Below are 23,429 nucleotides of genomic sequence, written 5' to 3'. Positions count from 1 at the left end.
CAACAGAACAAATTTGACTAACGCTTATGAACCTGGGCTGCCTGTCCCACTGTGCTCCACACACGCAGCAAGAGCAGATGCATAATGTGCCCAAGTTGTAATTCTGACTTCTAGCAACACAAATTGTAATATTTGGTTTATTTGTAGCCACACCAAAAAAATACCATTGACAGGCCATGCAATTTACTTCCTCCTTTCAAAAATGTTTAGATGCACAACACATGTCCAGAGCAGTGAGCAGATGGTGCATTTGGTTTAAAGGAAAAAATGGTAAGAAATACAACAAATCCATCAGGCCCAAACACTGCCTGTGCATAAGTGCTCGTGGTTCATTTCTATGTCAATTAAGTTACTGATGCAGAAATAGTGTTAGAATAAACACTGGCTGTTCTAGTGGCAGATGTGGATTAACCTTTCCATAACACTTTTTGGAGAGGGCAAAGTTTGAGAAGAGGAACCAAAACACATACTGCTCCACATGCTGTGGGAGGAGGCCATTCCTGCAGGAGTGGGCTCTGCCCTAACAAGAGGGAGGCCAATGACTGACAAGTGTCACATGTCCAGTTCAAAGTGTGTGAAAGCCTTTATGCATTTCCCCAAAGTCGGCCAGTTTTTGTCTAGAGCTACAACAGTCCAGCAGAGCCTGTGCTCTGGGATGAAGGAGCTTTAGAATGCCTTCCTAACTCCACTGCTCAGGGACCTGGGAAAAGCCCTTCACTTCTGTTCTTCTATTTCCCTGCATATCGTCTTGTTTTAAGATTAATGTTTTTGAAGCTGATGACCTCGTCTGTCATCTTGCTCAATAGGATGTTTCTCCCAGCAAGCCATTACTGTAGCTAAAAATAACACTGCCCCTTGGCCAGCAGTCACAGATTTTGCAAGTCTGGAATTCAGATGACACTTAAAATCAATACATCTCATGCCTTAATTGCAACTGTTATATGGCTGTGAGTAATTTAACCTTGCCTGTATTTTATGAGGAGTTACACTGGGAGCCCTTATAAACTGCCTTAGAGTTAATTTGGGCCATAAGGTGCTAATGAATTACACCTCAATTAAAAAAAAAGGCACAGCAGAGTTCCCTTTCTGTGCAAGTCCAGAAGCAGCTGGATAAAAGCCATGTATAACCATATGTTTTCAACTGCAAAAAGAAAGTTACTAGCATTCTTCTTAAATACATCAAAGATTTTTATCATCTCTAAGGTTTTATCACAGTAACACTTGCTTACCCGCTTTAATTGTGATTGCAGCCCCTGTGCTATGTGCTTTTTTTACCCAATGATTAATGAGCTGTACCTTAGCTCTGATAACTGCTTCCATGGAAATAAAACCAGTGTAAGCAGTTTAGTGGTTTATTCAACTTTATTCTTTCAATAACAATACTGCTAAATAATCTTTTTCTGTGTTTCAAATGAAGTGGGTTATTCACCTGCACTAAGGCAGTTGTGCTTACTCAAACAAGAATCACCAGTGATTAGACAACTCAGGTATGATGAAACAAACATGAGAAACAGGGCCTTCAAAAATTATTTACATCATTCATAAGAATAAAATATACAATTTTTAATAAAGTATATATTCATGTGTGTTGGAGAATTAGGATTTTGCTACTAATTTCCATTTTCCATTTCAGATTCACACTTAAAAATGCTCCAAGTATAAACATCTGTAAAACTAGTAAACCTCAAAACATGAGAATTTGCAAATAATTTTTCCCACTTACTGCTCTTGTTAGAAAAGGACAATAACCAACTTTTTTTTTTTTTTTTAGTCCATTAAGTCAGAAGTCATTTGGCAAAGCACTTAGGCATATAAGCTAGACCAGAAGATGACAGGAACCAGGCTTTATGTTTCACACACTTCTCACACCAGGGTAAGTTTAAGGGGGGGTGAGGGTTATTTTCATTACATAGTAACTAGCATCATAACCACTTTTTCTACAAGTTACCTCAAGAAGTAAAGTGTTCACAATTGTGCCCAAAGTACCAAATAAACAACAGAAGTGCTTACTTCTTTGATCAGCAAACTAACACAATGGTTCCTTTGCTGTGCCCCTTCAGGCTGCTGTTCTAAAGTGGCATCTACAAGAAGTTCTCTATTTCTCAATACAAATGATAAACGCTTGCTTATCAAAATAGTGCAAACAGGAACAAAGAAAAGTGCTGTCAACATTAAGTAAACCGCAGGGGGGGAAAAAGGCAGCTGAACATCACGACCTTGCACCATTGGTTCAGAGAAAACAGTAGTACTCTTCGTCAGACCAAATATTACTACTATTTACCATATCATACTGCCATTACATGGGGAATGGATTTGGTCTTTTATATACCCTCCTTCCTAAAAGTAAATGCGTCTGCTCTTTGTATTGTGCATTAACAAAGTCTAAAGACTTTTTAAAAAAACATTGATCAAATTATTAGAGTAATTAATATATACAATTCTGTCTTCCCTTTTTCCCTTTATTGCTTTCTTTGGAGTGCATAGAAAAGGCCACAGTGACACATGACATACAAAAATCAAGTTTAAGTTTTATGTAAAATACTCAAGTATTTTTAGCATTTATGTATACAAGTTTATTTACCATACACTCTTTCTCACTCTTTCCTCAGATACAGCTTTATTTTTTTGTTGGACAGATGATGTATTTCACCTGTAACATTTGGCACTTAATCCTAGCATAAATAAGAGTATTAGGGGGAGTAAATGTCAGGAGGATCTCATTACAGAACAAGAAACACTGTCACTGCAACACTCCTGTCCTTGGGTGTCACAGTGCAACGGATCATAAAATGGAGCAGGTATTTTGTGTGTTTTAATCTACTATGAAATTGCGCAAGCCTAATTTCAGAGTAGTCTGAAGATGTAAGATAGAATGCGGTACGTCTTCCTCTAAGAGCTACTCCAAGTGCAGATCTTTTCATCTTATTTAATTACTGCTTAGGTCCAGATACTGATTTTTGCTGTGAACATTCCTGCTATTTGTGCTTTCAAAACTTTGTGAAAGGAGCTGTGGAAAGAAACTAAACCATTTACTTAAAGTTATGTTGCAGGATAAAACATAAATTCATGCCTTTGCTTTTATAGGGATAAGGCTTTTATTATATCTTGTGTTTGCAGTTAGCTCTTAACATGTATTTTTGTTAGCCCCACTACTACCTTCCGGGGAAAAGAGTAGTGATCTGCCAGCTTGCCACAGTCTCAGGCTTCAAATATTCTATGTTTATTTAATTTACTCCTAGATGGCATGGCTTTAGTGCAAGGTATTTCCCCTAACTTTTTTTTTTCAAAATGTACATTCTACATTCTAAGGATTTTTCTTCCCTCTCCACTGTAACATGATTTTTTTGGGTGTGTGTGTGTCCCCAAGGTGGGGCAGAGATAATTCACAATATGATCTTCCTCCACTATAACAAGAAAATTAAAATTCTAGTTGGATGGGAATTAATACTTTGTTGTTTGGTAACTCCCTTCTCCCCTGCTATATCAAAATTTGTAACTGCTTATTACAAAAGTTGCTTCTACTGGGTAAGCCAGTGCTAGCAGCAAAACCCTTACAGCGTATCAAAACGGTGCATCATTCGGCATGAAGTCATTAATAGATAACTGTACAAAGTTACAGAATTCACATAGAATTTAAGTGCATTTGTTAAGGTGATGTTCCATAAAGTACTGTTAGCATTAATTATTCCATTAAAAACTCTTTCCAGTAAAAAAAGAAAATACTGTAAATTAAGAACTATCACAGAACTCTAGAAACCTTGCACCTTAAATAGCTGAGGCCGAATGTAAAGAACTAACAAGGGCTTGAATAAAAATTGCACTTGTATACAAGAACAAAATTTAGCTCCCATGGATAACCTTATTACTTTTCCGAAAAGAAGTAATAAAACAAGTAGCTCATTCCTTATGGCTTCACACAGTGAAGTTCATGCTGAATTGTGCAGAAGGAAGTTTCTCAATAGCTATCTTTTGTGAACACATCGGTTTCGTCATCATTCATCCCTCTTTGATAGCGTACTGAAGAGAAGGCACTCCAGTGAAAACGCTTCTTTTTATAGAGATACCATACTAATCCAACAATGAAGACTAAGACAATTAGCAGGGCAAATGCTACAGCCACCCCAGTATGATTAGAACCTGTAACAGAACAAAACAGAAATCGTTACTCTGTAAGAGTTTTGGTAAGGATATTTTGTCACGGGTTGATGCTTAGGTAGCTATACACTAGTATTGCACTCCTCTAGTTGAAGTTAAAGCAAATTGCTTCATCATATTACCAGTCTTCATCACAGAGGAAGGTAGGTTCCTATATGAACCAGCTTTTACGAGCTTATTTTTGATCATTCCATTGTTAATTTCCTAATCAAGTTTAGGTTGGAAGGGACCTTTGGAGGTCAAAAACACCTTGCAAATGCTGCACTTGTTTCAAGGTTTGTGTGCTTCAGACATCTAGTGAGACCCTGGCCTCTCTTGGGAGTGGAAGGGAAATATGCTTCCCTTGGACTGAAAAGATCTTGTTGAGGTCTACCTTAGCAGCATCAAGTTAAATCTGTTCTTGCATTCCTACTTCAGTGAAAATGTATACAAAATCAGAAAGATTCCACTGCTGCTCAGGAACTTGCCTGCTTAATGCTCAGGGAAATGCTTTCTTCCCTGTACAGGGCAGAGTATGAGGAAGTAATGTGAGGCCTGAATCTTTTTCTGAAGTTGCAGGGCGGCATTTTCAGAAGCCTCCTCAAGACTGAAAACATGATCTGCACTACCTGCTTACTCAGCATCTCGTACAAGCAGAAGTCTTTCTGTTCCCACCTACACAGACTCACCCATGAGAGATGCCCTGTGGTAAGCAGCAGTAGCAACTACTCTGTGCTCTTTTAAGTGGGATTTCAGTTCTCTCCCTTACCCTTTGAGTGCATAGTGGGAGCCAGGAGAAGTAAATTCCTAGATAATTTGTTCCTGAATACAATTTTATGGCAAAACAGCAACAGAATGCTCCTGCTTAGGCAAAGGTACTTGATACGTGCTTTTGTGAACTGCACTTTCTGTATTTCAACACAGACTTCCCCCACCAAAAAAAGAAAATCCTGAATATAATCACTATAAAATTAAGTGTCCCCTAAAAAAAAAATTAAAAAAAAAATCAATGCTTCTGTACCTAAAGGAGCTTTACAAACCACTCTGCTTTGGCTGCGACTGCAGTCAACTTTGGACCACGTGCCAGTTGTGGACAGGATAACACTGCATTTCTCATTGACTCCTGCAGTTTTATTTTCCCAGTTGACATAATTAACTGATGAGCCATCAAGCCAGTTCAGGGACTGATCTGTTGGGGAAAAAGTTTGCTTAGTTTAGATCGCCAAAACATGCTGTAATGTTACACAACATCATTCATGATCTATTTTTTTTCTTTATGTTGCTAAAAGAAACAGGACTGACTCTCTATGCCGTACATTAAAAGCACTTTTAGCTGTACCTTTCTCCAGACCATTAGCATTTGATGCACTTGCAGCTTAACCATTAGGCACCAATGAAAATACTGGGGAAAATGAATTCTAGTGACTTGTGATTATCTTAAGCATGCAGCCGGAAGGGACTTAAGCTACACCAAAGGCCTTTACGATGCCAAATGAGGGATTCCAACCTCAGACAAAAGTTACTGTAGGCTATCAGCACTACAATACTGTGTTCTTATTTGAGGATTTATGCATTTTTGTTTACCACATGAAACGTTCATGTTCATACATGGTTGCTGCTACTTACCCTTAGAGCTTTGAGTCAGGCCAAGCCATACATTCTTGGTGATGAGATCATTTTCCTTTATGTGTGTGCTCACAAATGCATTTTCTTCAGCATCCACTATAGTCAGAAGGGTTGCTGAAGGATCTAAGGGGAAGGGGAAACTGGTCAGAATTGCAACTTCAGAGATGTTTTTTTCATGGTGCTTGTATATAGAGTTTTCTGTGGGAAGAATAACTACAGGAAAAATTTGCTGATCTGGGCTTGTAAAATTAGCTTGAAGTGACCTACAGAACAAAGGCATAAACCTTTCATTCCCTAAAATACAGCATGTTATACAAGACTGTTTCAGATGACTGGTTATTCAAGCAGGTCATACAAAATACGATGGAAGTAAACTTAATGCAGCTGTGGACCACATGGAAGATATTGAAAGATAATGCCACATTCAGAATCACTAGCACTCTGCAAGCAATAAGCCCTTCTAAAAAATATAGTTGAACAAAAGCTCAGCATTTTGCCGAGTCAAGTTAATATCTCAGTCAGTACTTCACTGTGCCTCACATTTGTATATACAGTGTTACAGCAATTAAGGAATAAGAGGAAGGAAAGTGTACACTGGAGACAGGCTCAGTGTGTCCCCATTCTTTCCAAGTATATGTAAAAATAAGCCAGAAGCTTTAACTTAGAGAAAGATCACTTTCTCTTTCAACTGCCAGGCCAGGTAGGACTCGGCAGAAAATTGCATCCAGGACTGGGACTACTTGCACCTTCTCTTTTTCATCCTACATAGCAAGTTTGACTTCACATGATCAGGTAATTCAATAAAAGAAAGTTATAACAGTCACCAGCTTCTAAGCCAAGGTGATTAAAAATTCTGTACATGAGACTGCTTAACATTGTCTTCTGCAATACAATTCCCCACATAGCTTATCACAGGGAGGAAATCCTTTGACATTAAATTCTTAGATATTATGTGCCTTAATATCTATAAAGTACATGCTTTGAACCATTTGATAGGTTAGAAAACTCCCTGTTAGCAAGGGAGGCATGGATATAATCAGAAAGCACTGCTAATGGCACTAACTTTATTAATAAAGTTAATTGTATGCAAACAAAATTGTTTCCTCTAAACTGTAAGCCTTAAATTTCTGCAGATAGCCGTTGGTGGAGGATTCATTTTACGTACAGATATCCACGTGCCAAACAATCTTTCAGCATACTGCAGCATTTTATCAAGAGCCTTTATTAGATGTTCAAGGATAAAGCTTGCTAGTGCTTCTTGTAAACTAAAGCAGCATAAGAGCCCAAAAGCTGAAGTATAACTACTGTAGGTTTTTTGCTTGTTGGGTTTTATTTCTTTTTCAATAGTGGACCAATTACAAGTTGTAATGTGAAAAAGAGTCTAAACATACTCAGTTTCTGGCAGACTTTCTTAGCATCTTCCACATTATATACTGAAAAGTTGTAGAATGCCATGTCAAACGCGTAACAATGGTCCTTATACTGTATCCATTGTAGTGTACCACTGATCCGCGGGCATCCTGGAGCTCTGCTCACTTGGCTTGACTGTAATTGTCTCTCTGCAAAGACAAAGAGATTGGCGTTATTTCTGCTGCAGGAGTTTGTGCGTAGTCTCTCTGTAGTAACAGGACAGCCCGTATCAACAAGGACTACTGCTACCAACAACCATGATTCGATTAGCTTACACTCCTCCTTCCTTGTGTCATGGATCCATTTATTTGACAATGAGCATAAAACAAGTCCCAAAGGCTTGGGAACCATTTTATCTTGCCTTTTAGGGGCTTCTGAAGTTTGTTTTATGTGTTTGATAAGGATTTTGATTCAGTAAAGATACATATAGTTTGACATTCATATCACAGGTGATCAAAAAGCAACCAGGACTGGTTTAGATTTTTACCACTGAAATGAGGAGAATTAATCTCCCTAAAGTGTTTTATCCTTCCTGATCAACAGCTCTTTTTAAAGATGGAATAGCGTAGTATTTCAGCCTTCATTTCTACTTCTATATACAACATGTAAAGACAATACGTAAGACAACTAACAAAACATTAAAAAGAACACTTACTATGTGGAGGGCTATAGCAAATGGCACCTTCAGCAACATTTGTACATTTTGTACGGTTCCAAGATCCCTTAGTATCCAACAGAACACAGTTCTCAGTAGTATTTGAGTTTTCTAATTCCCAGGGATGGTAGTCAAAGTTGCTTCCATCTGACCATTCAAAATTAGCTTTGCTTCCCTAATTAAAGAAAAAAACTCACAACGTTTAAACCACAAGCATATGGTTCTGGTCTAAATCTTGTCAGTCATTGGTAAGTCATGTAGCAATATCACCCTGCAGCGTGATAAATTAAAGTGCAGGTGGCTTTGTTTTCTAAATTCATACTAAACAGATGTTCGATACAGTTCGCATCTTCCAATCAATTCTTAGCATAGAAATCTTGATTGTTTGTGGGAACTGAGAGAGTGTGGCATGTTTGTAAGTTTAAACTTGCAACGTGCCTTTATTCTGTGGGAAACATTTTACTTAATTTCATCCTTCTTTTTAAGCAGTCTGCCTTCCTTGCTATGAACGTTATTATATATGTTGCAAACTGCTCAACTGTAAAGATGGCCTGAGTAAAGCTGGGCAGCTCAGGAATGATTTGCAGCGCTACCGCCTACTTCAGATAGAAACCCATGGCAATGAAGAGTCAGCTGTGGGAAGTGGAGGAAACCATCTAGAGCAAAGGACAGGCCAAGGTAGCAAAGGTATGCATATAAATCGTGTAACTCTGCAGAGGGGTATTCCTGCCACTTAACCACTGTGACCAGGTCTGACAATTATTGTGGGGATCGGGGTCAGGGCTACAGAATTTTGGCTCCAAGGCTAAGCAGAGGAGGACAAAGATCTGCAGCTGCCTCCTGGGAGCAGGGACGCATAACTTGCTAGAGCACCAGCTCCTGAACTGCCTTGGACAGTCAGTCCTGACCTGGACTGAACAGGCTCCCATACAGCCTTGTCTGACTCTCTGCTAATGGAATCTGATCCTACAAGAGGGCCTTAAAAACTGGGGCCTCTAAAGGTAGTGTTGCAAACTGCGCTTCCTTCTGCTACGAGGAATGATGTGGGACCATTGCATTATTTTAAAATGTCAAGGAATTGGAAAAATATCTTAGTGTGGCTACATACACTATTTCATATACTTAAACATATGTTACACAGCGTTGAAAAGGTAGGTAATTTACTACATGGAACAGAGATTCCGAGAAACTGGAAAAAAGCATCAGAAAATATTTGATATCCTGTGCAGAAAAATTATTTACTAGCTCTGTTATTGATGTCACCAGCAGTATATACTTACATCGTGAACAGACAACCCAAGCCACAGAGGATAGCCATCCTGCTTGACAATATCTTCTAGAAATAAGTGTTGTGATTCACTGTGTACGCTTGCTAAATCACTCCTATTTTGTTTGCATTCTCTCAATGCCTCATACCATGTTAACTTTTTCTGAAGGATCCTGTATGTTCTGTTTCCATGTTGAATAGACTCAGGCAATGGAGGCTTGTACTGTTGGGGTCCTATTCCAAAAAATAAGAAAACAAGTCCTGTGCACTTCATTCATGTTACTAGGAACATAAAGCATTAAAATCCATTTATATAACTCAAGCACTAAAGTGTTCAGTACGAGCCACTTAGATCAAGTAAATTATCTTTTGCTGCTTTGAACACTGTGAGCAGTTGATGGGAGGAGTACAGACACATTCCTCCTGATCAGAGCATTAGAGCAGTGATGCACAGACTGACCATATAACCCCAGAAGCCCGGGACAGCTGTGCCACAGTGTTCCACTGGGAGCAAAACCACAGCCTTCTACAGCAGGTACTGCAGAACTAGGACTTCAATTACGGCCCTCATCCAACACTCCAATATTACACACAGATCTTCTTTACTACTTACCCCTTTCGATTTTACAGGTGAGAATACTGTACACATTATAGTGATGAGCATGCCAACTTTGAGAATAATTATAAATATCCCAAAAGCCGTCAAGATTTACACCAGCAAAAAAATTGTTCTTCTTTACGTTAGGTCTTCCCAGCCTCCAGTTATTGTAAGTCAGATGAGTTTCATCATACCACTTGAGAACTTTATCTGTGGAAAACATTGCATATTTATTAAAACACTGGCATTATGTATACAAATACCATTTAACTTTAAATATATTAATGACATTAACAGATATTCACTTTGGAAAAAATGCAGTCATACTCTAAGTTACTGTGAATCAGTTCCATATACAATGCTAAATATGTTAGCATTACTCATCCAGGCCCTTTTACGTCCTGCTTTCCAGGGAAATCAAATCTAGACTAAACAGAACATGGTGGACCCAATTACCACTCAATCAGAAAACATATCCAGTTATTTTCTTTCAGAGGATAAATATAAAACATTATTATAGGTTTGCATCAGTTTGACTTTAGTCAAATACTGAAACATGCACTTAAAGCTGAAAACTTTGTCTCCAATCCAGTAATTCAGAAATAAAAACCTTAAACCTTACCGCTGTCATCATAAATCACACCCAGCCAGACCCACATCGCCAGACCACTGAATGAATGAAGCTGCTCAGTAACAAAGTTATTCTCTTCTTCATCGCGAACACTCAGAACAAAGGCTTCTGGGTCTGTTGAAAAAATTTTTAAATTGCTTTCTTACAAATCCACCTTTCAGTTACAAAATAAATTAAAATGTTTTTCCAGTATTGTTGTTAGTTATTACAGACAGGCGAAGAGCGCGTAAAGGCTAGACCTTTATAACATAATAACTGAATTAACAGCGTGAAAACAATTTTCAAAGGTATTATCAACAGTGCTTCCCCTGGTTTTATGCATAACTGAAAGACATCAGCTCCAGAGATATTTGTGGGTCCTCCTGTCACTTCAAGTTGTATGTACTAAAAATTCTCTGCATAGAACATAAAAATATCAATCTTCCATGGTTTTCTTGAACTGCCTAGTAGAGAAACTATTAAGGAAAAGACTGAATTGAAATCAAGTCATGAAAAATAAAAGTTTCTAGAAAGATACATGTCTGAAGTGCCATAAGAAATGGGTTAACGTAAGAAGGGAGCTGTTCTAAGCTTACACTTTGTTCAGGATGGACAGGAAAAGCCCATGTGCTTTTCTGAACTGGACTATTAACAGCCTGTTTACTTTGTTCACCTAAGTGTTCCACACAGCAAGGCAGGGACACACCCCGCCCCGTGAAGTAAATGTGATGGTAAAGCCAGAATGTTGCCAAGGCAGTAACAATTACTATTTAAAATTTGTGCCCTACAAAGAGGAAAAAACCCCCAAACCATCCAATTTTTCAGAGAGCTCAGAATTCAACGTCTCCTAGCCATCTCTAACTCTCCTACCCATGCTCTGGCACTTTCTTATCAGAGTAGTTCAAGGGCAAACAGCACGAGGCAGTACAACACTAATACACGTTTCCAAATGCTACAACCTTTCTCAACACTCGCTCTGCTGTCATTGTAAGAGAGTGACTCTAATCTAAAACTCGTATCAGATACAAGTCGATAAATACCTGTAATATGACAAAGTACTTACTCATTTTCTTGCATAAATGATGAGCTTCTTGAGGCTTCAGTTCTCTCCATCTATTTTTTGTTATTATAAAAGTGTAACAATTGTTTCTAAATGATATCCAGGGTGTATTTTTAATCTTATGTGGGCACTTAACTTGGGTAACTTGTTCATTTTCAGTCTTCTCTAATGAAAGGAAAGAAGGCATTCAGGACATGACTTATTAATAACAATACCTGACACACCACAAACCACTTTCAGGTACCATTTAAAAATACAAAAGACAAATTAAGTGCCATCCTCTAGATGTGCAATACAGTGTTGCTTTCAGTTTCCTCGTGATGGCAATTTTCTTAAAGCAAAAAACCCAACAGTAAGCATTATCAAAGAATACAGATGCTAACAACTTTCCACAATTGTTGTGTTATATAGGTTTAAGAACCTATATCCTACATAAAAAAACCCCTAATCCCTAATAAAAGTGCTAAGTGTGGGCCAATAACTAAAAGCTCCTACTACTTCTCATACGAAGGCAAATCACCATTACAAGTAAGCTATCTCATAGCTGGCAACACATCTTAGTTCTGTGGCTTTATCCAATACTTGAGGAGTGAGAAGGATTCTTCCTGCAGTTGCTTTGACTGCAAGCACAAAACAGTTAAGGATGTCATAATGCCAAGTATACAGTCAGCTGTGACTCAGTGTGTATAATAATGGCTTAACTGTGTCCCCTCGCAGAAAAAAACCCCAAAACCATAACAAGTTATAATGGTCTCATAGGGAAGAAATCTGTGATGATTCCTAAGAAAGATCTTTCTTATTTTTCAGAAAAGGGCTGTGCTACATATGTATCCTCCCCAAAAGACATCCTGCTATATCCCAACCTGTCTTGCTATAATTGGTATATATTTAGAAGGGTTTTGTGAACTGCATGACTTAAATTTACACCCCTCAGTTCAGTGTCTACCTGCTATCTTTCTTCTCCTTGTAGTCACGTCCCTCCTCCCTGTATTGACTTCCATGTCTGAAGAGATTTCAGGAGGTCCCACCCAATATTAAGACTTAAATAGTAGAGAGGTAAATGAATTTTCTTCCACATGCAAGTGGGAGAGATTAGTATGCAACAATCTTACAGAAACAGTGCAAAGGTAGAATCAGTTGGCAATACGAAGGGTACAGTCTGGCCCACTGCACCCATGACGAATTCATTAGTAACTAACATGGATTAAGACCAACAGGTGCATGGCCCCCTATTTGAAGCTTCTTTCTTCTTTTCATGGCATGCAAATCAGCCTGTCTCAGGAAATGTTTTACTTTTGAAGTTACAATCTGGAATTATCACATATGCTTCATAATACATACATACATACATATAATGCTAGGATACATACTTTCTGATACGTAGCAAATAGCACCTCGATTTTCAGACGAACAGTCAGAAGTTTTCCAGAAGCCATCAGTATCCAGAAACACACATTCTTCGCTTGTTTCTTCATCATTATCAGACCAGCGACTAAAACTAACATGTTTCCCATCCAGCCAGCCATAATGCTTTCCACCCTAGCATTGTATAAGTAAAAGGGATGAGTTTACATGGTAAAACATATTAGGTACAGAAAATGACATGATAATACATTTACATTGGTTAGACATTTACAGTGTCTCTGGTGAGAACTGTAAGTGTTCCACTGCCCTCGCAACCTGATCTGCTGCTCACAATGTAGCAAGCTTTGTTATTTTGTTTTGCGGTTGCAACCATATGAATTTGCTGAAGCATATGGCAAATTATTCAATGGTGATGTTTTACTACGATGCTTATAGAGGAAGGCCTGCCAATGAGATGTTCAAACTGCATCATTTGCACCTGCACATCAGTGGTGGATATAATTATCTGGTCTCGGAAAACTGGTAATATCTGAGACTAAGGGCCAGTCTCAGTTACTCAACACTGAGTTGAAAGTAATCTATTAAATACTTAACTGATTTACTAAATCAGATGTATTCCTGCCCTGGAGGATGCAGGAGGCATAAGAAAAAAACCCCACATACAACAAGCACACCACCTTTTAAGAGTCTTACATTTAAAAGCTTTCTTCAGGAAATCCCCCTGCTGCTTTGTAATTTAGCTTATCGTTTAGTATCTTTCTTTTGTGTCTATAATTCCAGCACCGGAGTAACAAGTTCTGTTGACCAGTTTCATTATAATTTCCTTTCATGTGACTTTTTAATTCTACCCAAATAATTAAGTGTTGCAATAGTGAAAAGCTGGTGCACGCCTGAGTTGTATGCAGCAAAATTAATCATTTCATCTTCACTTACAGATGAAGACTCAGAAGAGGAGTGAAAACAAGTTGTCTGGTTTCCCCATCTTCGCTGAGATTAAATGCCTGCTTCCTTTTAAAAAACATTCTCCATAAAGTATATTCTCAAATTTCTATTTCCCCCCACCTACTTTGCCTAGAAGACTCGGTAGCCCGTTACTGACATAGGAAGATCATAACACAACAGATGCTGACTGAGCACCATTAACCTTTGTAGGTAAGACACTTCTCAAATTCTAACTTTTTTCTTACAATTATCTCAAGACTGATGCGTTTGACAAAGAAGATAGACCCTGCAAGCAAGCCCAAGCCATTTCATTAACAGCTGAGAAAACTCTCAATCAACAGTGAAGATCTTCAAGAAGTACTCTGGCTAATAAAGGCAAAGTAGGTACCTCCTGCATTGATTTTTTCCAAAGACAAAACAAACAGGAGAAAAAAGAAAAACCCACTAACCTATCTCAGGGATGTCTCCCTCTAGGGAGACACAGGCACAATTAACATGAATTAACAACAGACTCTTAAGTTAGGCTTCAGAAACGTACCTCCAGAAGTGTTCAATGATTCATTTTGGATTTTATTTGCCACTTCTGGTTTCTCCCTTTTAAAACTGATTTTGGGTTGTCTTTCTAGAGGGGTACTGTAAACAGTGGTGATGATACCAAACAGCATATTAATTACTCATTTGTTAACAAGAGACAAAGATGATTCAGCAGTCTATGCTGCTGCCACTCTACAATATATCCCTTCATCCTATATTCTGTGAAAAGACCTGTCTCCTCATCATCAATCCATCCAGTACAGTTCAAGAAATATGTAACTTGGAGAACTGAAGATTTAGAACATTAATCTTGAGACCCTCCAGATGTTATCCCTAAATGAAAACAGTTACCCCAGAAATTAATTTTTCATTGCATTTCTTTATCCCAGTTTCTATTTCACACAACTCTAAAAATTACCTTAAGCCACAGTCCAAGGGGAAAACAAAACTTACGTCTCTGCTGAAGAGTCCAATCCACAGCGGGTAGTTATGAAGGGCAGCCTGAACAGCAAGAAAAGCCTGCTGGAACTGATCTGTGATGCTAACCAGATGCATCTTGCTATTTATGCATGCAGCCATTGCATCATTCCAGGATAAATTCTTCAGAATTACCATGTATTGAACATTTTGATAACTCAGTCTTTCATCAAGGACTTGCTCTGTCTGGTTATCAGCAGTTCCTATGTGTAAGAAAGAAATCCAGTTATTAGGTGGTTAAACACTGGAATACATTTTGAACTAACAATTTCTCTGTAACAAACAGAAAAAAGAAAATTCTTAGCCAGTAGATTATGCTAATAACTACAGTCAGAAGTAAATATCTTTGACACTTTAGATAGTTAAAAGTAGCAAATCTAAAAAGATGTGAACTTAAATTGAGAGAAAGATACATAAAAATAGCTTGGCTGAAAATATTTTTTTTTTTTCTAACAGCTACATAACGTTAAGAATTCTATTTATTGAATTAAAACCATATTCTACAATTTTAATGAAATACATGAATGGGAGAGAGTGACCGCTCTCTGCTGCAATACAGCAACAGCTAAACTTGACTCATCTCTGTGGAGCCTGTGCAGCCACGAAACTTGTCTATGCAGATCTCATTACAGCACAGTCCCAGAAGTCCTTACCACCATCTGTGAATATAGTGGGAATTGATTTTGCCTCCACAAGTGCTTAACTAATTGCAGAAAACGCACCTTGCATAGGGAGGCGTACAGTTCACTATTTGTGCTCTAAGCACTGAGTGTTACCACAGTTATCAGCATCATACTTGAAGGCATACAGCTCAGTGATGCATAGCAACTATGGTTAATGAAAGATGCAAACATTCCCACGGACAGTAAATTAAAGCATCCAAACCTGGTAACCCCCAAAATTTTATAGACAACCAGAATTAAATTGGCTCTCCAAGAGGGAAAAAACCCCTGACATTTAAAATATCTCAAGCAGGAAAAGGCTCATTGAGAGAAGAGGAAAAAAGGAAAAAGAAAAAAAAACCTCTATAAATAACAGTATATAAATGGCTGATTGATAGGCTGACACGGCCATTTTCCAAAACACAAGATGACAGAAAATTAACATTAATTTGGTATTTACAGCTTTCAATAGATCAGAAAAGTGACAAGGCTGAAAAAGCAGTTTGTGTCTGCTGCCAAATGCTTTCACTTAGTAAACAGCTACAAAAAAAGAACCATGGAACCAAGGGTGCATCACACATTAAGGGGTACCAAACTGGAAACAAGGTAGTAAGTAAAGCATCCATTTCTGAAAGAAGTAATTGCTGATAATTAACATCTCACAAAGTTCTGCAAATCACAATCATGCCAAGATTTCCAAGGAACATGAATTGTCATCTTCTCTAGGATAAAGCCCTAGGCAGCTTGGACTCTCTCACAGCTGTCCCTGCAACCTGCTGAGGTTCCTTCCAACCCAAGTTATCTTTAGGTCCCCAATACAATGATGACACAAGACTAGACCATACCAGGACACATTCTTTGGTAGTCCAAAACCCTTTCTCCTTACACCTTCTAAGGCTGTGGCAAGGAAGAAGTGCTTAGTATTTTAGTCAACCCAGACTAGTAATATATTGATCTACACAGCTATATTGTCAATCTCCTGTTAACAAAATCCCCCTTTTCAAATTTTTATGACTACATCTTTTCCATCCAGACTTCTAATCTGGACACTTGGAATTTCTGAAGTATCTGACACTGAAATAAAGATTTTTTTTGCATTAAAGGGGGGCTAGGGTCAGGGAAATCTCTTTGCCTACTTGAGAATGAAGAAGGTGGGCATATTCTTAGTGTTTTGCATACCTCTCTGTGGTTTTGGTTTGGCTTTTCTGTTTTTTGGGGTTTTTTTTGGGGGGGTGGGGGTGGTTGGTTGGTTTTTGTTAGTGTTTTGGTTTGGTTTTTTTTAGAAGATATCATCTTAGTTACTTAAAAGGATTATTTACATAAAGGAACATACTCAGAAGTGGGTATGCTGAACATTAGCCCATAGCAGTAATTAAATGCATATAATGGCGACATGCGTTTGATCTGATTCCAGTAACTGGTATCAACCAACCCACACAGCTACATCAGAATATTATTTTTAGTTCAGATTAAGAAAACCCACTCACGCCAACAGATCCGCACAAAGCTACTGAATGCTGTATCACTCCTATTATCATTCTCTATGTATGGTTTGCTCTGGGGAGACTGATTTCAACATTAAGAGTACATGATACGTCATATTCTAATACTGCTAAAAACCAAAGGATATGTTTAAGGAGGATGGAAATATTGTAGGATTCCTTCCCAGGACTTCTCACTTTCAGAGTTCTGAAGAGGAAAAAGGAGTCACTTCTTCCACCCCTTGATCTGCATGACCACTACACCCACAGAATGTTAAAGCCCTGTCTGCTGAAGTATTGCTTCACTGAAACAACACAAACTCTCCCAGGAAAACAGATTCCCTCTGAACTGGACTAAGAAAAATAAAAGGGAAAATTCTGAATAGCTGACAAATTAGGTTCCAGATGATCCTCCACAATTTTTTTTTTTAATTTTCAAAATTTAACTACTCAGTCTCTACAATAATCTTGCTCTTCAAGTGCAACAATTTACAGGCATTAAAAGGTCTCCTGGCATACACATCTTAACTGTGAACTCTGGCTTTAATTTATTTTGACTCTTCAGACTTACCTATAGGCCGCTGGCATATACCCAAGAAGTGCCTGTCAGCACAAGCAGTGAAATTCCATGTTCCAACATACTGTGATTTGGGATCATTAAGGATTACACCGCACTGATTGTTAAATTCTTCATCAAAAAGCTGAAAACCAGAGATATGGTTATCAGACTCAAATAAGGCATAAACATACTTTAGTAGAGAGGGTGAAGTAACATGAGGCTAGGAGAACTCGAGCTGTCTGAACTTGTTTAAGCAGTTTCAAAGGAGTGATGCAATTCAGCTTACCAATTTTACAAACACTACCAGGTGCCTGGTCTCAAAAGGAATTCTTAAGTTAAATAAAGGGGAGAATATTAAATGAAGTGATTTTAAACTTAAAATAAATCTGATTTGTAGTGTGGTTCGATTACGTTTATTATGCTTGCTGCTCTACCCAAGGTGAAGCAAAGTACCAACATATAACGGTTTACAAATGCATTCTAAGTGTAACTGAACCAAGAATTATTGATGACAGCTTTTTGATGACTGTTTTCATCTGGTCTTTAAATTGCAAACAGAAGTTCCAAAAGAGTCATTAAACAGTTGCTTCAGCTTTTCTTGTTCACCCTTCAGTGCTTTGTATGTTAGGTCAGAAGCTGTCATCCTGTTAAAGGTAAACAGAACTCCCTTACTGTCATTCACCTTTTTTTTGCCAGTTAAAACCAGTAACTGGGGGATTTGGTCTGTTCCATATTTTTTTTTTTTATTTTTGGTAATGCAGTCAATATTCCAAATGTCCTTACTCAATAGTCAAGGGAAGTCAAAAGTCAGAACTTACGTCCAGTGGAATTTTCCTTAATCTTCCTGTCAGGAGTGGGTGAAAGTTACTATACAACAGTCTGCTCTCATCTATCCATTTGTTTTCCCTTGTGCTGAACAGAAACTGCAAACCAATCCAAATATCTTTTGGCATACCAGGAAGCAAGGATGTTATATAATCTGTTGGGCAGAACAGTAAATGTACATATTGTGGTTCAGACAACAACAGTGAACATCTGAAAAGACACATAAATAAGATAATGCAACCCCTGTTTGTATTAACTCAATCATCCCTTCCTTCTGTAAGATAACACCTTTCATGTTGATTTTATTGGAAAGGAGCAGACTTGGCATTTCTTCTCCAAATTCTCAGCTGAGGAGCAGGTACTGGATTTTAGCTGTTTCTCTGCCCACTACTTTGTATTCTTGCACTGAAAATCAAAATTTCAGAAGCTGCTTTTCCACAGGTCTGAGAGACCTTCTATTGTCCACCTGCAGAGATAACAGAAGAGCTCCCTCCCACCCTCTCTGAATTGATGGGGGAGGTCTTATCTCCCATCTTCCTCTCCTACTGACCATAAATCAGAACCATTTCTTGGATTCTGGCAGCATTTGCCCACCCCACCATCAAAGAAAGCAGGACCAGACAAAAGAAGTCAGGTTTAGTTGGAAAAAACATTGAGCCAGGAAAACCTTAAACCAGGCCCCTTGGAACGAGCATTCTGGCACGAAAAAATGGGCTTCAGTAACCCCCAGGCACCAAAGGCACTCGCTGAGTCTGTCTAGATTGGGAAGACAAATTGGAAGCTATGTAATTAGCTACTGCTGAAATGTCTTAACTATTGGCCACATGCCAGACTAGCCGCAGCCTATTTTCTGAGCTAGACAAAGGCACTGAAGATTTAGGGGGCTAGCCACCACCTCATGCCACCGGGAGGAGCAGAAGCAGCCCACAGAAAGAGATATGTTTCTTTAAGAGGACGGTGCCTTCTTTCCATATATGTGGCCTCCACTACAGGGGGGAACGAAAACAAACAAGAAACAGTAACAAACACTTCCATATGCATAAAACCAGGCAAAAAGATCTTGCTATGTAGCACTTCAGAATGGCTATGCTTTGACAATCTTGAAAGCATCCAAAAAGAACAGGTCACAGATATGAATATTCCTGTGTGGTTACAACCCTATTTCTCCCCAATAAGTGCAGTAAAAAAAAAAAAAAAAATTAAAAAACCATTCAGCTGGTGCCTGCAGGTAGACTAGTGGCCTCCCTAGTCTACTTTCCACATTCCATGGGGCAAGAGGTTATTTGCTTATAAAGCAAATATGCACCATGCGCACTGCAGAATTCAACGGAGCTCCTTCAGATGTACCTGCAGAGAACTGTTAGCTATCCACAAGACTGTAAATGCAAATACAGCTGTCTCATTCATCAGTTTATCACTGAACATTACTTGTAGCCAATGTGAACGCAATTCTTCCTTGCTGCATTTACTTCAGTTACTCTAGCCTACATGTCAGCTGAGAGGCCGGTCCCAAAGGTGGAACTCTGTGTTTTGCAGTCTCGCTGCCTTCCATCCTCCTACACTGCTCTGGAGAGCTTGCAGGTTGTCAATTTAGACACACTGCCACCTTAAGTTGCCCAGCACACTTAGACACGAGGGTCCTATGTGCTCAGGCAGGCACTGTGTTTGCCATCTAGGTCCCGCACAGACAGCTGAGCTTGCCTTGGAAACCTAAGCTGGTTTTTATAGTGCAAAGTCTACAGTCTTAGTTATGTTTTAACTTGGAAAGCAAAATGTGGGAATTCTTCACTCAGTGGTGACCCTTTTAGCCTCAATCTTTAATACAAGGTTTTACAATTTTTTATTTTTAGAACCGGTTAAGCTCATACAGAGAAGCTGCTCTTCAAACTGGCTCAAATGTCTACTGACTGCATTTCCATGTTAGGTTTCCAGTGATGCAAACAACAATAGACAGCACATTTTTAACTGGTCTTGGATTTTTAGAATGCTCCCAGTATGCCTCTAGATAACCAAGTGATTTTACACTCAAGTTCTTAAGCAGAACTATACTGAACTTGGAAGAGAAGCCGCATACTAAAAGTGCCCCCAGCTCACCATCGTACCTTGCTCAGCTTGATTCGAGATAGATGGAAGAGAGCCTCCAAAAGTTACACACTTTTCATTAGCTGCACTGAATGTTAAATATTCAGGCTTCATCTTTAGAAAACACTGCAAAATAAACATAATGAAACTGGTTTTCATCATACCATTGCTTCCCAAGAAATAACTCATAAGAAAATGTTCTTAAAACAACCCTGAAAACTCGCTACTTATTTCCTGCAATAACATATAATTACTTTCCTCAGAAAGCAAGGGAACTGATCCTAGCTACACACATTTCTTATTAGATTCAACAGAACAGCTAAATATAAAATAATCCCACTGACTAACTCCCCCTTCACTGAAGATTAAAATTCAGTAATTTTTAATTGGCTACATCAAGATCATGTACTGTTTTAAGAATGAGAATTCACACGTGAACTCTGAAGTCAGATAGAGTTGGGCCAGGAACCTGTATTGTAATAATAACCTATTGGGAGAAACTACACGGGAACTCAAAAGCTATGTTCTGCAACGATGTGAAGTAGATTTGCAAACCTTGGCACAATGTAATATGCAGATCTGACACACAGTCCTTATGGGCCGAATAACAGCAGGCAAAGTAACAGCACACTCACTAAAACTTTAGATGACTGCCTTAAAACATAGTATATGTTTTATATACTATATACTATACTATGGCTTCTGACCTGTTGGTTCATTTTTAAAAGCTGCCTCTAATTCTTAAGTGAGTTAAGTCCTTAAGGCAACTTAGGAAGTAGAGTGCCTGCCAGCTTGCTGCCTGCCTATGATTACTCAGTGAGAGAATCAAGACACTTCTTCCTTCCTCCAAAGCAGAGCCCAAGATTAGACAATATAACCAATGTTCTTGGACCTAAACTTGCATTGAAAGGCTGAAAGTTACTGCTTTGAAATTAAGAAATCATCAGCCCTGAATAAGAGACAGCGAAGTGGGGAACTTGATTTTAATCAGTACACACCATTTTCAAAAGCCACCTCCTAGTCCATTCCTGAACACAGGGGCTACCTCCTCACCTCTTTCAGCCAGGCACTCTAGCTTAATGGATTATGAAAAACAGGTAAGTTTGATTGATCTGTATTATCTCTGTACCTTATTCCGGAACCGACCCCAACCTTTTGGGCATTTTCCTCTAACCGGGCGGTAACTGGGATCGTGTTTCTCTAGTAAGGAGGCATTATTTTTTTCACAGATGAAGGGCAGCTTCACATTACAGTTAACTGGGTAGTCTGCAGAAATAGAAGTTGTAAAAAAAGTTACGTGGTAAGGCCTATCACACTCCAAATTGCCATCCGTACTTCATGACATGACAAAGACCAGTCTGAAGTGAAGCCCTTCTCAGTGCAACCACAGTGAAGTACTATGCAATCTAAAGCATTAAAATTAACATGAGAGTAAAAGACAAACGTAAACGCTTTATGCCAGACAGTAATACATTATTCCTAAAGATCCAGAGTCTGATCCCTTACTTCCAGTAGTAACACTTCATATAGGCAGAGACAGCTTCAAAACAGAAAAATCATGAAATAAGATTTGGAATATGAGGACTAATCTCATATTCTACCATACAGAGTATGTGACCAAAAGGTCATTAAAGCTAAAAAGAATCTGGCCTGTACTGCTCTACATCACTCCTACAATAACTGGACTGGCTTCCTAGTCAGCAGCCATTTTTGGCTAATAGGGGTGAAAACAGATCGCCAGCATACAACAGAATAATGGGAAAAATGTGCTTTAAAGTGGAAATAGTAGTAGACAAGAGGAACTCCAAGGATTATGCATTTTCCCCAATATAAAACAACGATGGAAAAATAAGAAGCTTCAAGTACCATGGATTTCCATTGCTTTGTGTACCTCTTCCAGTATGACTCCATTACCAAGTGAAATCTGCACCTCCAGATGCATATGCAAGTATTCAGTCAAGCTCCTCTAATTAAAACAACTTTAAGACTTAAATTCCTGAGTCCCGAGTACGTAGCATAAACACAGAAAGGTAACCACCAAAACCAGATTTCACCTGATTAATTCATGTCACAAAAAATGACGATCAATCACAAAAATCTGTCATCTGAATTCAGGTTTGCCTCTGGTGTTCAAGAAATTTTACCATGGCTTCTACCATAAGTAAGAAATAAATGATTCAAAATTCAGATTATCAAGAAGCCACTCACTCCTAATTCTACATCATTTTGCATTCGATGTAAGAGTTTGGGCAGAATAGTAATTACTTTTTTTTTTCCCAATAATGACAGAAAGGAGTGAAAAAAATAGAAACAGCCTTACCTCTATACCAGTTCTTTCTGGAAACATACCAGCAATCTCTCAGGAATCGATCATGGAAGCGTGAAAATAACTGTAAACTGGATACAAATATTTCAGAGTCAATCTCCAATCCAATGTGATCTTCAAGTGGAAACTGTGATAGCAACAGAGCCAGTGCAAACAAAGATTTGGGCTGGTAACTGTTTCTAAGAGATGCCCTACAACACTGGAAAGGTCAGAGGGGGAAAAAACTAGACTAGGAACAAATATGTGGTAGGTTCAGTAGGTATGTATTGTGCCCAAATAAATTTTGTTGAGATCTGCAGAACGAGGAGGGTAGGAGGGTATTTATCACCATGCTGCAATTGCAGCACACTGTCAGGACAAGTGAGGAGAATGGGCAGCGGCCCATTTTATTTTCACAGTAGTATACTGCTATAGTATTCTGGAAAGTGAAGAATTTTCCTTGTAAGAAGCCACCGATCGCTCGCTGCAGCCATGAACGGCACAATGCAGGTTTGCTGTGAATCATCTCAGCTCTGCAGGGCTGTAATATAAGCCCTTCAAGACTCTGGCACTGCCTAACTGGAAAAGTGATGTCTTAAACAAATTTCCCATTCTCTGTCCTCAGGTATTTCTCATGTCCTCAGAGCCAACAGAAGGATTTTTTTCAGAACTTTTTTTTCAGTTCCCCAATTATTAACAGAACATAGAAGGCTTAAAAAAATGCAATAAAGGTATGTCAAAGATCAACCCAATACACTAGCTACTAGACCACAGATTTCAAGGATTCACATGACAAGACAGCCTGAAATACAGAGGCTCTGACAGATGCACAGGAAA

At 38.7% G+C, this 23,429-nt stretch overlaps 1 protein-coding gene across 1 annotated transcript in view; it reads right to left on the bottom strand.

The window, feature by feature from the left end:
• Window positions 1-1,343: 1,343 nt before the first annotated feature.
• The window catches only part of LY75 (lymphocyte antigen 75), a 46,497-nt gene continuing 24,411 nt past the window's right edge, over window positions 1,344-23,429 (bottom strand). The window contains exons 20-35 of the mRNA XM_056349203.1: window positions 22,608-22,684; window positions 21,417-21,553; window positions 20,308-20,413; window positions 18,199-18,359; window positions 17,393-17,522; window positions 14,655-14,881; window positions 12,731-12,899; window positions 11,364-11,525; window positions 10,313-10,435; window positions 9,706-9,900; window positions 9,106-9,326; window positions 7,826-8,000; window positions 7,152-7,319; window positions 5,761-5,883; window positions 5,156-5,323; window positions 1,344-4,137 (exon numbers count right to left, since the gene is read on the bottom strand). Of these exons, the coding sequence (XP_056205178.1) occupies window positions 3,956-4,137; window positions 5,156-5,323; window positions 5,761-5,883; window positions 7,152-7,319; window positions 7,826-8,000; window positions 9,106-9,326; window positions 9,706-9,900; window positions 10,313-10,435; window positions 11,364-11,525; window positions 12,731-12,899; window positions 14,655-14,881; window positions 17,393-17,522; window positions 18,199-18,359; window positions 20,308-20,413; window positions 21,417-21,553; window positions 22,608-22,684 (2,524 nt within the window). The 3' untranslated portion in view covers window positions 1,344-3,955. The remainder of the gene's footprint in view (window positions 4,138-5,155; window positions 5,324-5,760; window positions 5,884-7,151; window positions 7,320-7,825; window positions 8,001-9,105; window positions 9,327-9,705; window positions 9,901-10,312; window positions 10,436-11,363; window positions 11,526-12,730; window positions 12,900-14,654; window positions 14,882-17,392; window positions 17,523-18,198; window positions 18,360-20,307; window positions 20,414-21,416; window positions 21,554-22,607; window positions 22,685-23,429) is intronic.

This window comes from Falco biarmicus, chromosome 8 (genome assembly GCF_023638135.1).
Source record: "Falco biarmicus isolate bFalBia1 chromosome 8, bFalBia1.pri, whole genome shotgun sequence".
NCBI lineage: Eukaryota > Metazoa > Chordata > Aves > Falconiformes > Falconidae > Falco > Falco biarmicus.
This window is presented reverse-complemented; position numbering and strand designations above follow the sequence as displayed.